Raw genomic sequence first — 18,447 nt, forward strand, 5'->3', positions numbered from 1 at the left:
CACACCACACACACCACACACACCACACACCACACACACACACACACACCACACACCACACACACCACAGACACCACACACCACACACACCACACACACCACACACACATCACACACCACAGACACCACACACACCACACACACCACACACCACACACCACACACACCACACACCACACACACCACACACACCACACACACACCACCAAATGGGTGTCCAGGCTCTGGGCCTTCACGCCCCACCCCACCCCCACGAGGAAGAGGCAGATGGTGCCACTGCAGGGCCCAGGGAGTCCCCATGAGGGTGCTGGGCTCAGTCCTATCCCTGTAGCCCTAAGAGCGCTCCAAGCCCAAGCCGTGAAACAGGGCCCTCCTGACGGGGAAGGAGGCCAGGGGCAGCCCAGGCGGCAGGCCGGGTGGGGAGAGGCAGTGCTATCAGAGGGGATTTGGGTGAGGCTGACAGGCTCAGGGCTGGCCCCTGACTGATCAAGGCTGCATATGGCAGTCAGGGGACACAGACAGGGCAGGAGTCCTGGGACTGGCTGGGTCCCACCTTCCACTATCTCCCACCTCCCGAAAGCGCAGAACGGCTGCTTGCTGTTAGCAGAGACCAACACAAGGTGGCGCCATAGTCAAGGGCCCGGGAACTGGGGGTGGGGGGTAGTGGGTGCAGGTGGCCGGGTGGGCAGGTGGGCAGCTCTGTGCGTGGGGATCTGGAGGGGCTCTCAGAGCTCCCACCCAGGTCCTGCCCCCTGCCTAGGTGGGTGCCATCCCTACCTGCCTCTCCCTGAGTACTGTTCCGGGGCCTTCCTGGCTGCCCTGCAGCTCACGGATAAATGACCGAGACTAGAGATGCCCCCCAGGCTCCTGCCATGCTTTGGTGACCTGCCACTTGCTACCAGACACCAGACAGCACCCTCCAGAGACCCTCAGCCCCACAGAGGGGAGGCGGCGCTCCCAGCCATGGAGGAGCCCAACGCCGAAAGCAGCAGCTGAGGCAGTGGCGGGGGCTGAGGAGGGATCTTCTGGGTGGGGCCGTGGGGTTCACAAAAAGGCAGAAGCCAGGCATCCAGCACATTTCCTGAGCCCTCCTAAGGTGCCAGCCCCGTACACGCATGGGGTCCCACTGAGTTCTCACAGCAGCGCCGCACAGAGAGGGCTGGTACAACCCCACTGTACAGACAGAGAAAGTGAGGCTCAGAAAGGAGATGGAAACTGTCCTGAGTTACACAGCCAGGAAGGGCCAGGGCAGGGTTCGGCGCTGGGCAGCTGACCCAAGGTGGCTATCGGCCCCGCACTGTGCTCCTGCCCCAAAGACAAGCCCAGAAAAGCTGGTTTGGCCAGAACCACTGAATCCATCCTCCGTGGGAAAGTCAGGGGCACCGGGAGAGGTGGGCTGACCACAAACCCCCAACCCACAAGGGCCCCGGGCTGCCTCAGCCCCGGAGATCACACCCCAGATGCTGAGGGGCACAGGGGAGCAGGGCAGGGGTCACACTTGTCCATACTCTGAGTCACACCCCAGCTGTGTGACTTCAGGCAAGTCACTTAACCCCTTTGGACCTGGATTGCCCCTAATAAAAAGGAGTGAATGCTAACACCATCCTGCAGGGTGACAATGGGATGAACTGTCTAGCGTGCTGCTGACAAGGAGCACGTGCCCTGTGGGCTCCGCCTGCCACGCACAACCCAGGGCACTGGAACGTGAGTGGGGACTCCTTCCTAGGCCAGCCCACCCCACCTCCCCAGGCCCACCCCAGACGCAGCTTCACCTCTGGCAGGGCACGGCAGGCTGGCGTTCTCTCCGGCCACTCGCTCCAGCAGGCCGCTGGTCTCATCAGCACCCCAGTGAGGTGGCTCTGTAGGAAGACGACATGGCCACACCCATACCTCAAGCCCAAAGCCTGGGACCCCTCAACCCCTGCTTCCAAGGAACCCAGGGCCAATGGGGAGGGCGTCCCCTACCAGAATCCCGGCCCCTAGCCTCCTGGCAAGCCCAGTCAGGCCCAGGGGTACTGACTCACCCCTGCAGGGAGGCCCCATGGTGCAGCCACCAGGGCTGAGCCCCACAGGCTGGGGAGGCTGAGCTGTACCCTCAAACACAAGGGGCCATGAGTGGTCCCTCTCAGCAGTGGCTTTCCAAGCTTTTATTTATGTATTTATTTATTTTAAGAGATGGAGTTTCACTATGTTGGCCAGACTGGTCTCGAACTCCTGGGCTCAAGCGATCTGCCCACCTCGGCCTCCCAAAGTGCTGGGATTACAGGCATGAGCCACCACACTTAGCCCCAAGCTTGTTTTAAATTCCTAATAGTGAAACTGCTAGCACCACTTATCCAGAACTTTCTATGCGCCAGGTACTTCACACAACTGGGGTCAGAGAGTGTAGGTGACCGGCCTGTGTTGTCCGGACGGCCCTGGGTCCAGTGCCACTCCCCAGTTACTGCCTCAGGTGCCTCTGTCCACCCAGGTACTCAGGGGCCCCACAGGTCACCGCCCAAGGGGAAGGAGTAAAGGGAACCCCTGCTGGGAGCTCTGAGGACCACCTGGTCCATACCCAAGGGCTGACAAAGGCTCCTGGACACAGGATAGCTTTAAGGTCCAAGAAAGGGCCAGGGCTCTATCTGTCCCAGGAAGGAGGGGGAACGGGCAGGCACAGAGCCCAGAACAGAGACGAGCACCTCCCAAGTCCAGGCTGTGGCTGGGAGAGCTGGGGAGAAGCAGGTTCTGGGGTCAGGGAGACTCACCCAGCACCCTGAGCTCCACCTCCCAGGCGTCCACCCCGGCGCTGTTGGAGGCCTCACAGCGGTACCTCCCGGCATCAGAGGTTCTGACGGCTGCAAAGTAGACGGAGCCCTCAGGCCCCCGGCCCCGCAGGACCACGCCATCCTTGGACCAACTCAGCTGGGGCCCTGGGTTCCCCTCAGCCACACAGTTCAGATCCAGGGCTTCTCCCACCAGCACCTTCAGAACCCGAGGGCCTGGCTGCACCTGAGGGGGGACTGAAGGGCCACAGGAGGGGTATCAAGGTGGGGGGACTCAGGCGAGAGGGTCCCAGAACCCAGACCCAAGCTACATCTCAGATGTCACCAACCAGCAAAATTGTCATGGAGCACAATCTAAGGCTGGCAGGAAAAGACGTTGGGACACCCCACGCGGACTCCCCCAAAGTGAGTGAGCTCCAGTCTTTCACCTGAACACACGCACTCTCGTGAAAGACAGCCCTCAGGGCTGAGCTTGTACATCCCTCTGTCCCCACCAATGTGCCCGACATCATTTAAGAACTGCCACTCAGGGCTGGGAGCAGTGGCTCACGCATGTAATCCCAGCACTTTGGGAGGCCGAGGTGGGCAGATCGCCTGAGGTCAGGCATTTGACACCAGCCCGGCCAACATGGCAAAACCCCATCTCTACTAAAAATACAAAAATTAGCTGGGGGTGGTGGCGCACACCTGTGATCCCAACTACTCAAAGGCTGAAGCACAAGAATTGCTTGAACCCGGGAGGCGGAGGTTACAGTGACCTGAGATCGTGCCACTGCACTCCAGCCTGTGTGACAAAGGGGGGCTCTGCCTAAAAAAAAAAAAAAAAAAAAAGCACCACTTGAGATTCATCCAGCTCAGTGCACAGGTGGGGAAACTGAGGCAGGGCAGAGGGGGGTTGGCCCAAAGCCATCCTCCCGCTTAGGCCTCCCAGAGTGCTGGGATTATAGGCATGAGCCACCATGGCTGGCCAACACTGAAATTTGAATTTCAGGTACATTTGAAATGTCACGAAAGATTATTTGGTTGGTTTCTTTGTGCGTGTCCAATTATTTTAAAAAGTGAAAGCTCATGATCTCTGAAAACAGGAGGGCGGGTTGGGCCCTGGGGCCATAGTTGGGCCTGTCTCGGATGCCTCTCAGTGTTCTTTCGGATGACGAGTGCCCTCCCTTTTCAGTGTATGACTCTCACTGGTTGGCTCCCTTTGAATGAGCCCTGGACTCACAGGGGAACGCCCTCTCCTGGGACCCTCCACCAGGCTGAGAACCAGAACCACAGTGGGGTACGTGGGGACCTCGGACAAGAGGAAGGGACGCACGGAGAGAAAGCGGCACCTCCTGTTATAGGTGCACAAAGTGCCTCGTTGATGGCAGTGGTGGGAGCAGGAGCTCAGAAGGGCCTCTTGGGGGGCATTAAGATGCTCCCAGCAGGAGGGGGCTCTGTGGCACCTCACAGGCCTCTTCCCATCGCCACGCCCTGGGCTCCCAGCTGGGCCTGGTGCACCAGGCAGAGACACTCCCAGACCCACCTTCATGGGTTCCCCTCTGACCCCCTTCCTCCCAAACCCAGGTCCCCACGGCTCTCTGTCCTGTGTTCTCGGGGGCCTCTGAACAGCATCTCCAGGACCCCCCAGGAGGTATGGGGAGAGGTGGAGAAAAAGTGTGGAGGAGACACAGGTCTGAAAGAGACAGGAAGTGGGGGTGGCAAGAGGAGGTGGCAGAGGCACACGGAGGGAGAGGTGACAGAGCCTGACAGACCTGGGCGTGGGCTGCAGGAGGGGCACTGAGAGACCTGAGGGACAGGCAGGGTGATGGGGGACAGGGAGGGACTGGGGCTGCCAACTGGTCCTACCTTGTACCCTAAGGACGTAGCGCCGGGAGGTGGACCCCGCAGGGTTACTGGCTGTACACTCATAGTGGCCGCTGTCACCCCCCTGGACCTGGGCCAGACGCAGGGAGCCAGACGGGAGGAGGCCATGCCTGCAGGAATGAGGAGCACTGGTGAGACCTCCACTGACCCCACACACGGAAAGGCTTCAAGACCCAACTTGAACCAGCCACCTCCCCCAGGAAGCCTTCTGGTAATGAAACAGCACCCACCATCTAGCCCCCACCCCCGCCTCCACCCTCCCTGAACCACCAGGCCAGGGCCAGTCCCATGCCTACTGGTGTAAGAGAAGAAGAGCCCTGGACTAGGAGTCCACTGGCTTGGGTTCGAGTTTAAACTCTAAATCCTTCCTAGCTGTGTGGCCTCAGGCAAGTTGCTTCACTTCTTGGAGCCTCATCTATAAAATGGGCATGCTAAGACGGCCTGTGTCTGGGCTAGAGCTGGTAAACGGAGTCCACGACAGGCTCAGCCCAGGGCCGGGAACCTGCCCACCGCTTGACACCTGTTGACTGCGGGTGGCAACTCCCCCTCCTCTGCCACACACACCTGCCCTGCGTGTGGGATGAAGAAGCTGGCAGCCCTGAGGCCCTCTGGTCTGGTGCCAGGGCCGGCCTGACTCTGACCGCAGTTGCTTGGTGCTCTCAGTCCAGAACCGTGTTGAGGGTCCTCACGAGGAAGCTTCGGAGCCCCCACCCCCACTGCCATCGTTGTCCTCCCCAGTCTGGCTCAGCTTGATAAGTCACATGACCCCCATCCCACAGGGATGTAGGACCCCCAGCCAGGCTCCTGCAGCTGGGCTGGACCCCAAGGGCCCCCTGCAGACATGATGTCACTGGCCCATATGTGCTGGCTCTGCACAGCCCCTGCCTCCATAAAACAGGGAAGGCAGCTGTGGCCACTGACCCTGGCTGGCCCCGAGAGCACGCAGCCAGCACAGGCAGGGAGGGGACTCCAAGGCCCAGTCGCTGGCCCTGCGCTCACCAGCTGGGCTCTAGAACCCAGCAGGCCTGGGATGCTCTGGTCCTGGCCCCCACCTTGCTTTCTGCTGAGCCTCAATTTCCTCCTCTGCAAAATGGGAATTACAGAGCCCCTTATAGAATCCTTAAGGCCCTCATAGCCCCCACCTCGCAGGCAGCTGCAAGGATCACATGAGACATGGTAAGCAAAGTGCAGGCCATGCAGTCATTAAACAGGGCAATACCGTCGGTAATTCTCGGGCTACTAGCTGAGAACTCTGTCTCCCCATCTGTAAAGTAAGTCAATGACAGCCCCTTCCCAGCCATCCCCTCCATCCATTTGTCCCGAGCATCCAGCAGCCTCTTGGGACAAGTTCTCTAAGGATGGCTGTGGATGACACAGTGGGTGGTGGTCTTTAGGGCCTGAGCACTGGGCTGGATTCTCTGGGTCTAACCTGCTGGGCCATGTGCTTGCTGTGTGAGGTTGGGCAAGTCACCTCACCTTCCTGTGCCTAATTCATCTCTTTTTGGAAAATAGAGCCATCGGTTGTGCCCATTGCTCACAGGGTTGTCAAAAGAACTGAATGGCCTAATTCATAGCACGGCGTCTGGAACAGAGAGGCACTCAACCCAGGTCAGCTGCTTCCACGGAGACAAGAGCACATGCATAAATAATACATAATGTTTTGCATGTTTTAAAACTTGCATCATGAGCTATATCACGACATAAACGGCATCATGAGTATATATATCGGTCTAATTCACTCATTTTTGACTGTTGTATAATATTCCCTTGTATGATCACACCACAGTTTATTAACTCGCTCCCTTTTGAGTGGACACTTAAACATTCAGATCTTTATATCTTCCTTCTTTCCTTCCTTTCTCCTTTCTCTCTCTCTCTCTCTCTCTCTCTCTCTGTTTTACACTGCTGTATGTGTCTCACATGCACGGGAGCAGGTCACCTGGGCTACAGGCTCACACCCTCTGCTCTCAAAGATCTCACACCTTGCAGGGCAGGGGTTCTCATCAGAATCTCCCAGTTGCATGTGACACATGCTGATTCTCAGGCCCTGCCCAGAGACTCATTCCATGGAGGAGGCAGGAATTGGGGTTTTACTAAAAAGCCCTAGGTAGCTGATACAAGTGGCTGGGGAACCATCTCCAGGGACCCCCTGCCTGGGGACATGAAGAAGCGCGCCTTCCCCAAGAAGCAGCATGGCAGGGCAGATGGGTGTGGGTCTTTGACGGCAGGTGTCCCGGTGAGAACCACCATTCTGCCTCTTACAGGCTGACCTTGGGCCAAGGACGCCATCTCCCTGAGTTTCAGTGTCCTTATCTAGTATGAACTGATATCATGCACACAAAGCCGGAGGTGCCCAGGACATAGTGTATGGATAACACCTCATCTTTCAATACCGAGACATCACCTCCTCCAGGTCACCTAAACTGCCTTGCTATTAGTGTGACACAAATACACATCACCTCCTCCAGGTCACCTAAACTGCCTTGCTATTAGTGTGACACAAATACCCAGCCAGTGTCTGGGATCTCTCCCCAGTCTTCAATCAGCTGGGCAGCACTCAACAGGTTGTTCAGTCTTTACAGTACAAAGGAAAATGCGAGAAAACACCACGTAAATACGTATGTGTCCTGGCAATGGGTAAACATGTCCCCATTTCCCCTGGGTAGTTCTACTCTGTCTACCCCTCCAGCTTGAATTTTCTCTTCTGCAGCTTTTTAAATAATTAAATAATGTTGACATGTTGACACCCACTAACCAAGGGCCAAATCCATTTGATGTTGAAACTTATACACTCAATCACATTCCAGGCTGGGATGCAGTTCCCTCCCTAGACTTCATCGCAACAGCTGGGCTGGCAAACAGGGACGATGTGGGCCAGTGGGAAGAGGTCTGGGCTAGAAACTGGAGTTCCAGATCCGAGGTCCAACTGTGCTTCAGACATGCTGTGCAGGGCAGTCAACATCTCTGAACCCCATTTCATATTTGAAAAGGCAGCCCCAAGTCTGGGCAACACGAGGAGACCTCGTCTCTACAAAAAATAAAAAATTAAGTGGGCATGGTGGCACATGCCTGTGGTCCCAGCTAATCGAGAGGCTGAGCTGGGAGGATCACTCGAGCCCAGCAGATTGAGAGCTCTGGTTGTGCCACTGTACTCCAGCCTGGGCAATGGGGCAAGACTCTGTGAAGAAAAATAAAGGTTGGGGGATGGGGGAGGAGAGAGACAGAGAGAGAGAGACAGAGAGAGAGAGAGAAGGTAGCTGCAGACTCTATTATCTGGTAAGTTGCCTTCCAGAACTTTAAGGACCTGCTCCTCTCCTTATCAAACCCTTAAAAAGATAGGAAATGGGGGCTTCTGGAAAAAAAAAAAAAAAAAAAAAAAAAAAACTTCCAAAAGTGTTAACAATTCACACCAATAAAAGTAAGTATCTTATCTTTCTTAGGAGCAGCCCAGATCATTTCCTAGAAGGAGGATTCTGCTTGCTACATCACCAAGGAAGAAATGTGGGAATCCATTTTACAGACGGACATGCTGAGGCCAAAGGACCCAGGACCTGCCAGCAGAGCCTGTGTCTGCTCTAAATGCCAAAGTGACCACATCCTCACCTGCTCTCAAGCCCTCTGCGGCTGCACACTGCTCCCTGACAAAATCCAAGCACAGTACTATGGCCTGTGTGGACCTACGCAGACCACCCCCAACTCCCCTGCATCCCTGCATGGGGGCACTGGACCTCTGTCCCTCCCCAGGGGGCCAGGCCCATCTCACCAGCCCTCCTTTGCACATGCTATTCCTTCTACCTGGGACACACCTGCACTTCCCACTCACCTGGATGATACTTGATTCATCTTCTAATACGGAGACATCACCTCCTCCAGGAAGGCTGACTTGATGCCCCAGGCTGATAGGTCCATCCTGTAGGCTCCCACAGCTGCCTGAACATCCTGCCATCATAGCCTTCACCACACTGCCTTGTCACCACCTGTCACCTGCCTGCCTGTGGTTCCAAGGGGACATCCGTCTTATTTCCCTTGGTATCTCCAGGACCTGCTCAGATCTGGCACAGAGACTTGCTTCTATCATGACCCTGCGCATGCTCTGCAGAGACTCAGGGAAAAGGTGAAGCTGCAGCTATGGGCCTGGGGTTTCAAGGGCAGCCCACCCCCTGCTCCTTCTGCCTGCCACCACTCTCCTACCACATTCCGAGAGACTCAGTGGGAGGTTTGGGGGCTGCAGCCCAGCAGGGAAGTGGAGGCAGCAATGGAGAGACGAGAGAAAGGGAGGAGGCCACAGAGTCTCCGAGGAACAGGCTGCTGTTGGGCGCATGGTGTGATGAGCAGGGCAGACTTCACCGCGGCGTGCACGGCCAGATGGCTCCGTGCGGCGCCCAGATGAGCGTGGAGAGGTTTGAGGGGAATTTCCTGTTTATGACATCCATCTGGCTTGAGCTCCTGCAGTGAGGCGCAGGCAGATGTCAGAGTGGTGGGGAGAAGCGAGAGGGGCCCGCGGGGCAGAGGGCTGCCCAGAGAGACCAAAGGGCATCTGATAGAAAGTGCCAGGAATAATGCCAGTTCCTGGGCCTCGCTTGTCTGCCTCATCCCCAGCACACACCTTTGCTGCACTCAGGCAAGGCTTCCCCACTGCCCCAGGCAATGCCCTGCTTCCCATTGCATGCTTCCCATGCTATTACACAGTTTACCACGCCTGTCATTACGCTGTCTGATGGCTCCATGAGGGGAGTAGCCAGGTCTGCCCAGGTCCCCAGCATGTCCCCAGCTCAGCATGGGCCCTGGCCTGGCCCATAGTGGGTGTCTAGTAAATATTTCGTGGCAAATTGCAGCTGTTCCCTGTCCATGCCACACACTCCTTCCCCTCCTTCACTGACCCTGGTCCCTGCTCTCCCTCCCTCCCCCTAGACCTTCCACCATCTCAATACTGCCCTCCTGCCCTCCCCAGACCCCCGCTGTCTCCCACGTTGCTGCTCCTGCTGCCTCTGTCTATAAAGCATCCAGGAGCAGGGCCAGTGACTGTGGAATGAGCGGCACTCCTGCCAGAGTCACCCAGCCTGCTGCAGCGCTGGTTCTCAGCACAGAGCGCACAGTCAGGCAACACTCAACAGATGCCCACTATGCACTAGTGGACGCCAGCCCTGTGTCTGCTGGGTCCAGGACAGGGTTTGAGCCTGGGCAGGCAGCCTGGAGAGCATCCTTCCCAGCAAGCACTGCCCCATCTCGCATCTTCTTCCTGTAGTCTGACCAGCATCACAGACCCGTGAGGAGGCCACACGAGGGAAGGTCATGCTGGAGAAATTCAGGAGGAGGTGCCTGAGACCCGCCAAGGGGCCAAGCACAATAAATAGGTCGGGGGAGATGGAGCCGGCGTCATCGTATGAGCCCGGAGAACGTAAACCCTGCGATGCTAGTGCTGCCAACGAGGATGGTGCTGATGCCATCCACAGCTGTCAACTATTGAGCGCTTCCTGTGTGTCCCTGTGCCACTAAGCACACTCTCACTTAGCATCCCAGCAGCCAGACCTACAAGGCAGGCAGACCCCACTGCCACACGCCCTTTTGCAGAGGAGAAGACTGAGTCTCCGGAGGTGTGGTCCTGGTGCCCATGGCTGCTCAGCTGGCCAGGGCACAGCGAGGACTTGACCCTCACACTGTGTGACCATGTTCCTTCCTAACTGCCACGGTGATCTAAACGTCCAGCTCTGAAGGTGAATAAACTTAAACGTTCTCCAGAAAGAGAGCCACTGCCCACAGGCTGACAAGACGGACTCCAGAGCCACCAGGCCAGAAAGCAACAAGGGCTTTGAGGTTCCACCAAGGTACAGTCCCCATGCAGGACCCTGGGCAGTCCAGGCATGCCACTGGCTTCCAGACGGCAGTGAGCTGCTTTACCTGCCACAAGCCACCAGATCCCAGCTGTAGGCCTCACCTCTCGCCTCTAATGAGCCGGCCCAGTGGCCTCCTTCCAGGAGAAGGGTGGGTGGGCAGCCTGTCCTGCAGTGTGCTGGGGAAGGGGCAGAGGAGGGTGGTGGGGTATCAAATGAAGAAAACCTGGAGGAATGAGACAGAAGCGCACCATCCTCTCACTGCCCCCACACCGTGCTGGGATTAGGGATTTGGCCCTGTGTGGAATGCTGGCCGGCTGCCTCCGGGAGCCAGAGCCAGAGCCAGGAGTGCTCACAGCCGTCCCATCTCCTCATCGGAATCCCAAACAAACATTGTTGCCTGGAAACACTGCCTCGCCCCAGCATCCCTGGGCTGAATCATGGGACCAGAGCCCTGAGATGCTCTCTGGCCACCATCGCCTGTCCAACCCTTTCATTTCTCAAATGGAAAGGCTGAGGCCCAGGGAGGGGAGAGGGGAAAGGTCTTGTTTGAGGTCACTGGGCGAGCTGGGGTGAAGCTGAGATGGGACCCCAGGTCTTCTGCCACCTGACCTCACACACAGCCCAAGCCCATGTCTTCTGTCTCTGAGGCTGCGACACAATCCTGGGCACAGGATATCGCTCAGTCAACGCTGCTGACTTCAATTTTGAATTTGCAACTTGGATGTCTTTTTCAAAAACAAGTCCCACGGGAAAGAAGCACTCAATGACCATTCCCACCCTCGGACTTCACCGCTGGCTTTTGGGACCGTCCCCCAAGGAACTGACCCAGGAGATAAAGAGGAACATTGTGCAAAGCTGCTCCAACAGTCCCATTTATGACCGCGAGAGTTGGCAACATGGCCGTGCCCCACACAGAGCAATGGCTCAGCGACGATGGGAGCCGAGCGCCCTGGAATGTTATTTTGCCCCTTTTTTTCTTTTCTTTTTTTTTTTTTGAGACAGAGTCTTGCTCTGTTGCAAGGATGGAATGCAGTTGCATGATCTTGGATCACTGCAACCTCCACCTCCCAGGTTCAAGTGATTCCCCTGCCTCAGCCTCCCGACTAGCTGGGACTACAGGTGCGCACCAACACGCCTGGCTGATTTTTGTGGTTTTTTTTTTTTTTGTATTTTAGTAGAGATGGGGTTTCACCATGTTGGCCAGGATGATCTTGATCTCCTGACCTCGTGACCGGCCTTCCTTGGCCTCCCAAAGTGCTGGGATTATAGGCATAAGCTACCGCGCACGGCCTATTTTGCCCTTTAAGAGGAAAAGCAAGTGACATGGGCCAGGATGAATCGAGAAAATGGGTAAAAGAGAAAAGGAATCCGCGATGAGGACAGAATATAAGATGCCCGAGGTTTAATTCTAGAACAGCCCCTACAAGGACAAGAGCCGCTCCAAAGGGACGGGGACGTAGCTGGGTGGCTCGGAACTTCACGGCTTCTGAGGTTCCTAGGATGCTTCCTCTGTGAGGAGTTGCTGACCCGGGGGGTCGAAGATACCTAGGAGTTCAGAGAGCAGTGGCCCACCTGATACGCGTGTCCCTGTGTGTGCGTCTGTGTGTGTCTGCATGTCTGTGCATGTCAGAGGCCCCCTCCCAGGAGCTGCAGGGTCAGGCTCCACGTGCCCACACCCCGTGTGTTTCTGCTTGCTCCTCAGTGCACTGGGCATGGTGCCGTCCACCCCACCCACCTCCAGGGCGCTGGCAGGAGAGGGCCACCCCTGAACAAGGCGGAATGGAGGGGGCCTCAGAGGCTCAGCACATCTTGACTCTCAGCCCTGACTACACCACAGAAGGAGAAGGGGCTGCCGTGGAGCCCTGTCCTTGGGGTGGCTCGGCAAGGAAGAGGAGCAAGGGAGCAGGGGAGCGGGGAAGCGGGTGTGGAGGGCGGCTGGCTCCTCTCATCAAGAGATGAGCACCTACGACTCACCAGACGCATCAGCCAGATAAGTGCTCCGTTTCCAGAAGCGCCGCTTTGAGGCTGAGCCTGGGAATGTCCTTGTGGAAGAAAGGACAAGGAAGACAAAGGGGAGGGAAGGGAAGGAGGGGGAGGAGGGGGAGGGAAGGGGGAAGCAGACAGACAGAAAGTCTTGCTGTGTGTTTTCCAAGGGGCTTTTTAAGTCTCTGTGTTCTGGTCGAGTCACTGAGGGACGGAGGTGATGTGGTGTGTCTGTGAGAGGCTGAGCTTGGTTCTGTGTGTGGACACTGCCAGCGTGGGGCAGGGAGGGAACCAGAGGACCCAGAGCCTGCGAACAAAGCTTCAAGTACAATCAAAAGTGAGGCTATGGCCAGGAGCAGTGGCTCACGCCTGTAATCCCAGCACTTTGGGAGGCCGAGGCGGGTGGATCACCCAAGGCCAGGAGTTCAAGACCAGCCTGACCAACATGGTGAAACCCCGTCTCTACTAAAAATACAAAAATTAGCCAGGCGTGGTGGCAGGTGCCTGTAATTCCAGCTACACTGGAGCCTGAGGCAGAAGAATCACTGGAACCGGGGAGGTGAGGTTGCAGTGAGCCGAGATCACACCATTGTACTCCAGCCTGAGCAACAAGAGTGAAACTCTGTCTCAAAAAAAAAAAAAAAGTAAGGCTATTCACAGTCACCAAAAGGTGGAAACAGCCCCAGTGCACATCAACTGATGAGTGGACACACAAAAGGTGAGCCACCCACACGATGGGATGCTATTCAGCCATCAAAAGGAAGCAAGCACTAATCTGGTTAAGAAGACATTAAGTTAGGTGATAGAAGCCAGATACGAAAGGCCCCATGTAATTCGTTTATACGAAATGTCCAAAATAGGCCGAAAGCAGGTCAGTGGCTGTCAGGGGCTGCAGTAGCGCTGGAGCAGAAATGGGGGGCTGGTGGCTGCCAATGAGTATGAAGTTTTTTTGGGAGGGTGATGAACATGTTCTAAAATTGGTTGTGGTAACGGCTGCACAGTCTGAATATACTAAAAACACTGAACTGACTGAATTGTGTCCTTTAAATAAGCGAAGGATACAGTATGTGAATTACATCTCAATAAAGCTTTTATATTTAAAAAGCAGGTGACAATTGAGATAACAGGTGTGGTCGGATGAGGATAAATTTGTAAAAGCTGGAGAGGATGTTTCAGTTTGTGAACGGCAACAGCAGGGAAATCATATGAAAGGGAGCAAGTTTTCAGCACATCTGACTTCCTAAGCACAGCACATCCGTCATTACCCCACAAGGGTGCTATTTAAATAACGTCCACTTTGCAGATGGAGGAACAGGCCAAGAGGAGCCAGTGGCCACCCGAGGTCGCACGACTAAGAAGGGAGCAGGCGGTTCCCTACCGGGTCTGCGGAACTCCAGGGCCTGAGCACTTAACCCCACCCCCGCCTCCCAGCACATTTTCCTCCTCATTTAGATAAACTCTCAGAATCTCCCAAATCTGGAAATAAAACAATGTACGCCAGCACAAAGTGAAGAGGGCAAGGGAGAGGGAACACAAGACAACTCTAGGATTGCAAAAGCGGCTTTCGCAAATTTACAGCTCCCGGCTGACCTATTAACGCACCACGGGCGAGGAGGGGAGAACAAATGGGAATGCGGTTCCCGTTTCAGTAACAAGCCATAAATCAACACGCATCCTCCAGCTGAGGGCCACCGCCCAGCCGCAGAGCTAGGACCAGGCTTTCTAAGGGAGCTGTGGGCCCCCGCGGCCCCTGCCACACCCCCACCTCACAACATAGAGCTGCAGCGACGCCAAGAGGGCACGGGGGACGGCACCGATGATGCCCAGGGCCAGCTCCCTGGGCCTCTGCCACCTTTAGGGGTGCCCGGCTGCAAGGATTGGCAGGACTCACCAAACAGATGTTCTGAGATGCACTGACACATGGCGGGGGCGGGGGTCACATTACAGAGCAGGCTGCTCCGAGACCTTCTGGGTCTGGAACATCTCAAAGACCCTGCCAGGGCTGATGTCACCAAACTGAGCCACAGAAACTCCCAGCCAGGGGCAAGGGCCCTAGCATCCCCCACATCCCTTCCTGGGGGGTACGGCGTGGCTTTGAAGGACACCCAAGCCAGCCTCCTCCCTATCCGCCCACTCCCAGGATCCCAGACCGGGAGCAGCTGAGTCAGACAGCCCAGCCGCCAGACACCTGGTCTGCAAAGCCGGCGTAGGGGTGGTATGCGTCATGGCGGGGATGTGGCCCCAGCCCTGGCTTTGCTCTTTTCTAGCCAGGTGATGGCCAGCAGCTCACCCCCTGGCTGAGTACCCTGTCAGAGATCAAGGGTGGCTGTGCAGATTAAACAGGATCCTGCAGGCAATGCCCCGTGCATGTTATTTCAGACGGGGAGTCTCACCCTGGGCTTCCAGGCACCCTCCAGAGGCCCCTTCCAGGCTTCTGGGGGCCCGTGGACAATAGCCCTGTGTGCGGAAGCCCAGGAGCACCCTATGGGAGAGACTGCAGGGTCCAAGACACCCGCTGGGTCACTGGTCACCTGAGGCAGGCTTCCCTCCAGCCATAAGCTCTGTCACTTGAGACCATGGGACTGGGGTTACCTGTTGGTGATGGGCGGTACAGGGTGAGAGTCCTTCGTCCAGGTGACCAGTGGGGGTGGGGAGCCCTCGGCCTCGCAATCCAGGGTCACCTCTTCGCCAGCCTTCGCTGTGACTCTCAGAGGCACATCTGCATTATGTGACCCATTCATGTGGATCCTGGGTTTGGCTGCGGGGAAAGTAAGCAGAGGCTGTCAGCAAGGCAGAGGGAACTAGGGGCCACGAGTGCCCTGGGCCGTGGGACAGCTCCCCCAGGAGGCAGAGCCGGTACTGCACCCTCGACCTTCAGGAGGTCAGAAGGCGGGTGTGGCTGTCAGAAGGGGGACAGTGCAGGTTGAGGGTGGGACTCAGGTCCCGGGGTTTTCGCTCAGTCCTCCCCCACCCATCTCCCCACCAGCACCTTGCTCTGAGGACCCTGACCTGGTCCCTCCTGCCCCAGGGTCTGTGCCTCCTCTGGCTTCTCTTTACCCTGCCGTCCCTTCCCCAGGGACATTCTGAAAGGCTCTTAACTCCTCCTCTCTCTTTACCTTCTCCCCTTGCTTATTCACTTATTCCCACAATATCAGTCACCAAAGGATGCACAGACCCTCCCTCTGGACCTCTCAAAGCCTGGTGAGGGATTGATGGCAATCTGTGCATGTCACCTCTCTCTCTCACCTTAAGCTGAAGACTCCTCGACGGCAGAGACTGCGTGGTACCCGCCCTTCCTCCTCCCTCCCCGCCCCCGCCCTTCTACCTTGGAGCTCATACAAGGAAGGCACTCACTACCTGTCTGAGCAGCAACAATGAAAGAACGTTGGGGACATCAGAACCCATCCAGCCCTCCCATGTTCCCTGTACATTTGTAGTTCAGAGAGGAAATGCTCCCCCATTAGGAACTTTTTATTGCAATATAAAAATGTTGACTGTAAGGGTCTATGAGAGAAAAAGCCTGGCTTATACACTTGCTCACTCCTCTCAGACATATTTACTGAGTGCCAGCCCTGCGGGGAATGCTGGGGATGGCAGCGAAGGAGACAGGTCCCACCCCGTCTTCAGAGCGTTTAGGGTCCTTTGGCAATACTGGTACCAAAAAGCTCACCATGCAATTAATTATTGAATCACAGCTGTGATGGGTGCCAAGAAGGGGATATTCCACAGTTTACAGCAAGGTGACTTGACCAGCCTGGCGGATCAGGGAGAGCTGAGATCTGATGGATGGGAGCAGTCAGCTGGGCCCAGAGGTGGGGGGAACGGCACTCCACACAGAAGGAATTGCATGTGCACAGGCCCTGAGGCAGGTTGGACCGTTCCAGAAACGGAGAGGAGACCAGAGGGTCTGGGGCAGAAAGGCGGGTGAAAGGACTGCTGGGGACATGGGTCCTGTGGAAAGCCACATGTCTGCAGGACTTGCTGATGCAACAGCTTCCCTGCCTCAGGCTCCACAGGTGGGACTCTCTGTCTCCACATCCACTGAGTCCCCTCTCCCAGGACAGAGTTGGCATCACTCACTGTTGACAGAAAGCCGCATCTCCTGGCTGGAGAAGCCCACGGTGTTGGTGGCCGTGCAGACATAGGCCCCTGCATCCTGGGCAGATGGCTGGGCGATGAGCAGGGTGCCCTCTTTACTCACATTGTAGTGGGGACCTCTGGAGGTCAGGGCATTGGTTTCCTAGGGCAGAGACACAGGTGACATCAGCAAAGCCCACACCTCTGTCCCATGACACACTGGGCCTACCTCTCCGGTTACCCTCTTGGTAACAGGCACTGCTCACCTTGGTCCAGGTGATGGTAGGGGAGGGAACTCCTGAAGCGACGCAGGGGAGAGAGGCCGGAACCCCTTCATTGGTGATGTGGTGGGTGGCAGTGGGATGGATTCTAGGTGGCACTGTTATAAATAAACCAATGTCAAAGACAAGGTTCATTGCAGCATCATTCACAGTGGCCAAAAGGTAGAAACAGCCAAATGTCCATCAGCGATGTATGGATACAACATGTGGTGTGTGCACACAACGGAACAGCATTCATCCTTAAAAAGGAATGAAATTAATTCCAACTATAAGACATTCTGTAAAAGGCAAAGCAGTCGGACGCAGTAGCTCACGCCTGTAATCCCAGCACTTTGGGAGGCTGAGGCGGGAAGATCACTTGAGGTCAGGAGTTCGAGACCAGCCTGGCCAACATGGTGAAACTCCGTCTCTACTAAAAATGCAAAAATTAGCTGGGCGTGGTGATGCATGCTCGTAATCCCAGCTACTTGGGAGGCTGAGGCAGGAGAACTGCTTGAACCGGAAGACGCAGGTTGCAGTGAGCCGAGATTGCACAACTGTACTTCAGCCTGGGAGACAGAATGAGACTCTTGTCTCCAAAAAAAAAAAAAAAAGAAAAAGAAAAAGAAAAAGATAAAACTAGATCAGTGGTTGCCAGGGTTCAGGGAGGGAGGGAGGAAGAGGCAGAGCCCAGAGGAGTTTTAGGGCAGTGAAGCTACTCCAGGTGATACTGCAGCGATAGGTCCATGTCACTATGTATTTGTCCAAACCCACAAAATAAACGACACCAAGGGCCAGGTGCGGTGGCTCACGCCTGTAATCCCAGCACTTTGGGAGGCCAAGATAGGTGGATCACCTGAGGTCAGGAGTTCGAGACCACCCTGGCCAAGAGGTGAAACCCCATCTCTACTAAAAATACAAAAATTAGTTGGGTGTGGTGGTGGGCGCCTGTAGTCCCAGCTACTTGGGAGGCTGAGGCAGGAGTATTAGTTGAACCTGGGAGGTGGAGGTTGCAGTGAGCTGGAATTGTACCACTGCACTCCAGCCTGGGCCATATAGTGAGACTCCATCTCAAAATAAATAAATAAATAATTTAAAAAAAACACCAAGAGGGAACCCATCTCAAAAAATAAATAAATAAATAATAAAATAAATAAACACCACTGAGAGGGAACCCCAGTGTAAACTCTGGGATTTGGAGTGATTATGGCGTGTCTTCAGTGGTAACAACGGGCCACTCTGGAGGATGCTGACAGTGAAGACGGCTGCGCATGGCAGGAGCCAGAGGTACGTGGGAAATCTCTGTACCTTCTGCTCAATTTTTCCATAAACGTAAACTCCTCTTAAAAGTCCAGGCTAGGCCGGGCGCGGTGGCTCAAGCCTGTAATCCCAGCACTTTGGGAGGCCGAGATGGGCGGATCATGAGGTCAGGAGATCGAGACCATCCTGGCTAACCCGATGAAAGCCCGTCTCTACTAAAAATACAAAAAACTAGCCGGGTGAGGTGGCAGGCGCCTGTGGTCCCAGCTACTCGGGAGGCTGAGGCAGGAGAATGGCATGACCCCGGGAGGCGGAGCTTGCAGTGAGCTGAGATCCGGCCACTGCACTCCAGCCTGGGCGACAGAGCGAGACTCCGTCTCAAAAAAAAAAAAAAAAAAAAAA

General features: G+C 55.9%; 1 protein-coding gene across 1 annotated transcript in view; it reads right to left on the reverse strand.

Moving 5' to 3' along the window:
- Window positions 1-18,447, reverse strand: part of HMCN2 (hemicentin 2) — a 172,740-nt gene that overhangs the window by 96,161 nt on the left and 58,132 nt on the right. Inside the window, exons 20-25 of the mRNA XM_026457114.1 lie at window positions 16,792-16,904; window positions 16,529-16,688; window positions 15,041-15,206; window positions 4,614-4,741; window positions 2,748-3,002; window positions 1,742-1,859 (exon numbers count right to left, since the gene is read on the reverse strand). Of these exons, the coding sequence (XP_026312899.1) occupies window positions 1,742-1,859; window positions 2,748-3,002; window positions 4,614-4,741; window positions 15,041-15,206; window positions 16,529-16,688; window positions 16,792-16,904 (940 nt within the window). The remainder of the gene's footprint in view (window positions 1-1,741; window positions 1,860-2,747; window positions 3,003-4,613; window positions 4,742-15,040; window positions 15,207-16,528; window positions 16,689-16,791; window positions 16,905-18,447) is intronic.

The sequence above is a fragment of the Piliocolobus tephrosceles genome, chromosome 14, assembly GCF_002776525.5.
Source record: "Piliocolobus tephrosceles isolate RC106 chromosome 14, ASM277652v3, whole genome shotgun sequence".
NCBI lineage: Eukaryota > Metazoa > Chordata > Mammalia > Primates > Cercopithecidae > Piliocolobus > Piliocolobus tephrosceles.